Genomic DNA, 7,326 nt, shown 5'->3' with positions numbered 1-7,326 from the left:
TGCTTGGTTGGTGTTTATTTACTTAGACTCTAGACATTTTTGTAAACCTTAGGAGTTGTGTTAGCATCATATTTCAACGTTTGCTTTATATATTTTATTCTGAAAACTATACGTCCGTCTGTCAAGTGATTTTTATTTTGAAAGCCTAACCTCGCTAAGTTGGCATGGCAACAGAACTGGTTCCCAAATCTCTATTGAAAAGTGTTAAGAGCGTAGACTTGGACTATTTTAAGGGGTTTAACATTTTAACTGCGTGCTCAAAGAGTGTTGGTGATGGCGGACATAGTCGCCGACCTGAGCACTCTGTGTTTTGAGAGCGGGCTCGCTGACGACGAAAAGAAGTTACTTTACCTCCGGGCGCGCTCGGCTGGACTGACATTTTGCGGGTGCGCGCACGCAGCTTTCGTGTGTGAGCTCATTGACTCGCTAAGGTGAACTCATCCCACACGTATAGTCTTGCAGTCATTTGAGTATATTTTAATCTGTCTGAGCTGCTTCATTCATTTGTATTATAGATGTGCCATCAGAAGGCGCACAGCGAAAATCAGAAAGCCAGTGGCACCAGGAGAGCACGACGACCTCCGCGTGGGTATACTTGGGATGGGCCATCTGGGAAAACAGCTGTGCCAAGCACTTCTTGAAAAGACCAAAATCAAACCCTCACATATTAAGATCTCCACTAGGAGACCAGAGTTAGCAGGTACACACGCACAAAAAGCCCAAATCTGAGAAAAATGCTTGTGATGCAGTGGATTTAAGATGAGCTTTATTAGTCCCACGCATGGGAAATTTGTTTTGTTACAGCAGTGGACAGTGCAAAGTTGCATAGAAAAAACAATGGAATAGTATATCCATAAGATACTGTACACAATAGAATATAATAAAAATAAAATACTATATACAATCGAATAAAATAGAATACAAATCCTGTATACAATATGAGTATAATAATTTCTTGTGACAGGATTTAAATGTCATGAGACACATAATCTTAAAGTGGTGGACCTATTTCCTTTTTATTCTGTTGTGTTTATAGAGCGTTACAGTGGTGGATGCTCATATTAGACATGGTCAAAGCTTCAAATAATTAGATTCTTTCGTTGAAGTAATCTATGTGAGGTGAAAGATCGCTGTTCATGTGGCTATAAATGCTAGCTTTCCTACTGCTGGCTCCTCATGATATCGCTCAGAGTGGATACCACTAATATGGTCAAACCTTCTGTTTGCAAGGGGCAGCCAGTCAGAAGAAGGCTGGCTTAAGGGATGAGAAGCTAAAGCTCCTTGTTTCAGATAGTGGGTAATCTGAGGGGTTTCCATACGCTTCCTTAATGACTCTCTTCACTCTTAAATTTTTAAGCTACCCAGATGCATTTTTGAGCAGATTTAAGCTAGGTTGTTGTTGTTTTGTTTTTTCAGTTATGCCCTTTTAAGACTATGAATAGTTATTGGTTGCTTGTCGTGACTCTATGGTATTCTTGAGTTAATCATTAAGCATGTGTTGGTTTAACTAAATTGCACTTGGACCAAACTTCCGTGTGTACTGATAAAAGAAAAAAAGTGTTTGCTAAGATCGTTGTATGTTCTGTGTTTCAGTGGAATTTGTCCATACAGAAGTTGAATGTTTCTTTGACAATCGCAGACTGGCAGCATGGGCGGATGTTCTTTTCCTTTGCTGTCTGCCCTCTCAAATCCCAAAAGTCTGTGTTGATCTCCGCTCTCATCTGGCAAAACACTGCCTCGTGTACAGTTTCACCTCTGCCATTCCCGTCACCAGGTACAGCCATATTCACACACACAAAGGACTGGTCATTTCTTGGGGGGGTTGGGTCAATGAATCGCTTTCTTTTGAATTACTGTCTCAGATTAGCTAAGCTTCTTGGACACGACTACATCCTGAAGCCAAAGTATGACGTTGTCTCTTGTGACACTGTGGATGTTTGGCTGTCCTGCAGTCATGTGGCCTCAGCTTTAGCAGATCCTTTGCTGATAGAAGCATCGTGTCCTCTCACAATGAAAGGTATGTCACTTCAGCATCTTTTCATTTTGTTTCATATGTGACAGAAAGTATTTTGCATGAGCTTCAGTTAAACAAGTTCTTTACAAGTTCTGTTCTTAGTTTGTACATTTTGATTCCACATGTAGGAGGTATTTCTCTGGGTCTGAACTGGGTGTGTGCGGTGCTGTATATCCTGTTGAATATCTGCACCTCTGCCAGTCTGGGATCCAGTGAGGCTCTCCTCTTAATTAAATCAATATTTAAAGAAAAATGTGGAGACACTGTGCAATTAAATGCACACAGTTTCATCAATTCATCCTATGCATCTTCTCTTCTCTCAGATGAGTGAGTAGATCAGTGTTTGTTTGTTTTTTAAACTGTCATATATCTCATTTAAATAGTAATTATATATTTCAACTTTATTCCAAAAAGGCCTTTTCCCTGGATTTCACTTATGGATGCCCAGATCAGGGAGACCCCGCTGCTGCGCTTTCTATCAAGCAGTAAATCTGTGCAACAGTGCCTCTCTGCAGCTTATAAATCCCAGATGGAGACACCAGCAAAGTGACACACTGATCAGCCACAGCATTAAAATCACTGATACGTGAACTCAGTCTCTGTGAACCATGTCTCATTTTGAAAGAATACATAACAATACGAAAAATTAAAAAGTAAATAAAAGTCTGTTTAGCTTTTTGTGACCTGTCTTAAATAATGAGGCTGGTCAGTGTGCTTCCAATTCAAAATTTGTATTACTGTGTTACATTTTCAATTTTGAATGAAAATCATTTTATAACATGAAGGACTCACTAAAGTTTGTGAAATGTAGATAGGTTTACTTCAGATACTTTTATGCAGTACAGTTACAGTGCTGTGCAAAAGTCTCAAGCTTACTATGTTTTTTTATTTTCTCTATTAAGCCACTTAACACTGACCTATGAAACATTAAAGCATCAAAAAATGCACTCATGGATGAACAAGTGTTGTCTCTATACAGCACAGGCGACTTGGGAAAGAACCAATTTTAAGTTGTATCTGTAGCTACTTTGGTGATGGCAGCCTCTTGCAAAAAACCTGGACCTTCATCTACTGTTCACTGCAGCCTTGTCAGTAAAGATCTCAGTGGAAAGACTTCTGTCAAGAAGCCTATCTTAAATAAGGAAAATGGGGAGAAACAGCTGAAGTATACCAAATTACACACCAAATGAACTGAAGACAGGTCCGATGGAGTAATGAATCCAGATGTGACATACAGAGGAGATCAGGGGTGAGGTACAACAGTGAGTGTCTACAGCCATCTGCAAGACACGGCGGAGGCACTGTCATAGTTTGGGTTGGCATTTAAGCCAGTGGTGTTGGGGATCTTGTTGAAATTAATGCAACAACATTAGGTTTGATTGCCAAAAGCTTCATTTTTCAGCATGACGATGATCCCACATGCACTGCCAATGCATTAAGAGCATACTACGCACAGGGGAACACTGTCAGTCATGGATCGCCTCCCCAGATCCTGGACCTCAACAATATTGAAACAGTGTGGGATCATCTTGACAGGGAATGGAACAAAAATACAGCCAACATCTAGAGAAGAGCTTTAAAGACTGCTTAAAGAAATAACAGGAAAGCTTGTCTAAGAGAGCTGTAGTTGTACAAACTCTGCTTTTGTCTTACATGTTGTCTTTCCATTTATGTACACGTTTTAATAAATTTCCTATTTCTTTCCTAGATTTTCCCAATTGAATAAGAAAAGCGGGGGGGGGGGGGTGCCTCAAGACCTTTGCAGAGTACTGTATCATGAGAAAAAAGACTTAAAACTGAAAAAAAAGATAGTTGTTAGATTTTGTTAAATAATCTGTGTTTATGATTTGGCTTTGGGACGTATACTTTTAGACTGGTTTAAATATTAAGCAGCGGCGTATGTCCTCAGAGGAGCTGCAGTAGGCTCCTGGTAAGGATGCAGATTCGCAGATTTTCCGAGAAAAGACGGAAGTGTCAAAAAATCCGGGTCTGTTTTTTCGTGTTGAGCAGCAGAAGCAGCAGCGGCAGCACTGTGGAGAGGTCCCTCACATGATTGCAGGGATATGGAGGCGGTTTTCCTCATGCCCTGAGCTTGATTAAACTAAAATCACATCATATTTTCGACGCTACGTTGTGGTGAGATAAGTTTTTGGCTGTCCTTTTAACTGCTCGCTGGTTAGCTAGCGTGAGCTATAAGCTAACAGCTAGCCTGGTTAATGAAGCTAGAGTTCCACGCACATGTAAACACAGCTCGTCGCTACTGCTTTAACTGTTAAATCAGAAGGCAATACTGCGGTTGACGGGGTTTATTATGTGAAACGGCAGCTTGTTTAGTTTAAACAGCCTGCTTTAGGAGGCTAGCTTCACCCGTCTCCCTCCCCTGTGGTTGGGAGGGGCGGGGTTTCATCTTTTTGCAGCCACGCATACTGAGGTGTTTGCCTTCTTAGCACAGCCTTGGACAGATTAGAGGCTACATCACAGCTCCAGTCACGGCTTTCATCACTGTCTTTCTCATCTTTCCCCGGAGTAACAGCCAAACAGTGCGACAACACGCCACCGGACAGGTAACCTGTTGCTGCGGCTTTTAAATGGAGCTGCTATGCAGATGGGTGGTCTGAATGTTATCTTGGTTTAAAAATTCTATTCTTTCTTTACTTAAGGCTGCAGAATACAAATCTTTCAGAGAGCTTTACTCAGTCCAAAGACAGTATGGATGACACCAAGGAGGATTCAGGACGTCTTTCTGAGGTAGGTAATACTGTGTGCTTAGGTGAGCTGTAAACAAGTTGCAGTAAATAGGGAGGCATAGTCTAACAATTTAAGTCTTTACAATAATAACCCCGATGTGTGCGCATATTGAGGGTAATGAAGAGGCCCCTGCTGAGCTGGCCCTGGGGGAAGGAGGCGAGGAGAACAGCAGTGCAGGGAGCTGTCAGCTCTCCGCCGAGATGAAAGGTGAGGACCTGCAGTGTGCCATAGTGACAGCTGCTTTGTTCAGCAGTGATTCTGACTCTGCGGGTTCATAAACGTCCCGCTAATTGCAGTGTGCGTGCACAGTATTTGCTTGAGATTTTGCCATCTTAAAATGAGTTGGATAAAGTGTTGCAGTTGCTGTCACATCTTGTTAAAGTCACTGCCGCGTGTCCCTTCTGATGGCAGCCCAGATGCCGCCCCTGAACCCCCCGACAACTTGGACATCTGCTGCTGTGAAGGAGTTAAAGGTGAAGCTCCGAACAGAGAAGGACAGCATGGTGACCGTGTACCGAGGCGACATCATGACGGTCCACGTGCCCACCGTGCCCGAAGCCAATAAAGTGTGCTGGGAGTTTGCCACAGACGGCTACGACATTGGCTTCGGCATCTATTTTGACTGGACTCCCGTGACGAGTCGGTCCATCACGGTGCATATCAGCGAGTCGAGCGATGACGAGGACGAAGAGGAGGAGCTTGAAGGTCAGGCGCCGACGCCCCTCTTTGCGATGGCAGTTGTACTTTTATATGTTTTCCCCCCACTGGGGTTACGATTCGGTGTGTTGACTTTGTGGATCATGTGATTTCTGCAGGGCCCGTCGGCAACGGGGACGTCGAGAAGGGCTCCAAAACTCACACCAACTCTAACTTGTCTGAAATCCTCCCCGTGTACCGCCAGGACAGCCACCTGTCCGTGCAGGGGGGGAGCCACGAATTTCCAGGTGAAGGCACTTATCTCCTGAAGTTTGACAACTCCTACTCCCTTTGGCGAAATAAAACACTTTACTACAGGGTTTATTATAGTGCCTGAGATGCCCATTTATCGCTTATGAATGTACAATTTACTGAAGAACAATGAACTATTTTTGATTCCACACTTGTTGGGGGAGGGATGGGAGGGAGACATAATTGAAATTCTAAAATAAAATAAAATAGAAAAAAAAAAAAATATATATATATATATAGGGATATCTATTTTTTAGCACCGTCTGCTTGTGTTGTCTCTTGTTGAATTTAAGTTTGTAATCCCACAGATTTCAAACGCTTCAGTGTCTTGCTAACATGTGTTTGAAGAAGCCTTGCATATGTGCCATTTTTCCCATGTGTGCACCGTGCTATTTGGTCAAGTGCCCATCATAAAATATCTATTGTCTTCACCTGTAACAGATCTATGGTAGCAGTGATCAGGGAAGACCTGCACGGGTATAACTGTGTTAAATCAGCTATGATCTAAAGAAAGAAGCTTTGTTGTTGTGTGCGTGTGTGTGTGTGCGTGTGTGTGTGTGCGTGTGTGTGTGTGTGTGTGTGTGCGCGCGCTTGTGCACCTTTTTTTTTTTTCTTATTATTCTTATTGCTTTGTCTTTGTTACCAACCTAACTTATTTTTTTCTTCTCTGTATTGATCCTAATCACGTGAGATTTCAGATTATGTAAATTCAGAGTATGGCGATGTCTGCTGTCACAGTGGTGTGTTGGTTAAAAAATATATATAAGTCGAATGTACTGAAGCAAGTGGTAATCAGACTGTGCTTTTTATGACACAATTAAAAGCCATCCCTTATCACATGCAGCTCCTTATGTAATAAAAAAATCAATATTTACATTTGACTTGCACACTTTCATTATGTTTGGAGGTAGATTATTTTTTGTGCACAAGTCTAAGAAGTAAGTTACTGTTTTGTTTTTGGTCTTTTTAAAAAAAAAAAAGATTATCTTTCTTTCCTCATTTCAATCACTCTTTGTGCATCTTCCAAAGATTTCACAGATCTGGCTGCTGACGTTGTATACAGCATACTGTAAAGCAACTGATACTGTTACTGTACTAAACCCTCGCTGTAAGTTATGCTGATGGCATCAAATCCTGAAATTTCTAATTCCTCAATAAACAGACCATTGTCTCATTTCCTTTGTGGTTAATTGAGGCGATTAGATAAAACCAGCATGAATCACGGTCGATTACTGGACAGCTTGAGAAAAAAATAAATTAAAAAATGGCCAGCCAAAGCTGCGCATTTCACCCGAGACCCCGTCATTTCATAACAGTCTCGCTGCACATCCAGGATTAGAAAGCACTTCAGGGTGGCCCCTTGTGTTTCCATTAAATTGTGACATAAGGGGATTGATGTAATAGTTGCACAGAGGTGCTGATGAAACCAGGTTTTATTTTCAGTTCTCCCTTAAGGCCTCACACAATCTTACGACGCAGCTAGTCTTGCTTGGGCTTTACTGGATTTTTCTTTTTTTTAAAAAGAAAAATGGTCAATAATTTATGGAAAGCTACTCTCAGTATCATCAAATTCATTATTTATTCAATTAACTTCACGGAAATATAAAGATGTACTA

The 7,326-nt window shown here is 41.7% G+C and overlaps 2 protein-coding genes across 4 annotated transcripts; both read left to right on the top strand.

Annotated features, from left to right (window-relative positions):
- The first annotated feature begins 164 nt into the window (after positions 1-164).
- On the top strand, positions 165-2,794 carry noxred1 (NADP-dependent oxidoreductase domain containing 1). 3 transcript variants are annotated; one of them, XM_026152395.1, is made up of 6 exons: positions 165-386; positions 516-700; positions 1,594-1,774; positions 1,863-2,017; positions 2,143-2,341; positions 2,429-2,794. In XM_026152395.1, the coding sequence occupies exons 1-6, from the start codon at positions 274-276 to the stop codon at positions 2,562-2,564; spliced, it is 969 nt and encodes a 322-aa protein (XP_026008180.1). In that variant the 5' UTR covers positions 165-273; the 3' UTR covers positions 2,565-2,794. The 3 variants fall into 3 exon arrangements, with proteins under 3 accessions (XP_026008180.1, XP_026008181.1, XP_026008179.1); XM_026152396.1 differs by having other exon boundaries at positions 165-431; positions 1,953-2,017; XM_026152394.1 differs by having other exon boundaries at positions 165-431.
- Positions 2,795-3,928: 1,134 nt separating this feature from the next.
- tmed8 (transmembrane p24 trafficking protein 8) lies at positions 3,929-6,286 on the top strand. Its single transcript, XM_026152905.1, has 6 exons — positions 3,929-4,054; positions 4,462-4,578; positions 4,675-4,762; positions 4,876-4,969; positions 5,174-5,467; positions 5,578-6,286. The coding sequence occupies exons 1-6, from the start codon at positions 3,951-3,953 to the stop codon at positions 5,793-5,795; spliced, it is 915 nt and encodes a 304-aa protein (XP_026008690.1). The 5' UTR covers positions 3,929-3,950; the 3' UTR covers positions 5,796-6,286.
- The last annotated feature ends 1,040 nt before the right edge of the window (positions 6,287-7,326 follow it).

Source organism: Astatotilapia calliptera, chromosome 19, assembly GCF_900246225.1.
Source record: "Astatotilapia calliptera chromosome 19, fAstCal1.2, whole genome shotgun sequence".
NCBI lineage: Eukaryota > Metazoa > Chordata > Actinopteri > Cichliformes > Cichlidae > Astatotilapia > Astatotilapia calliptera.
Note: the sequence above shows the minus strand (reverse complement) of the source record. Positions and strands in the feature narration are given on the sequence as shown.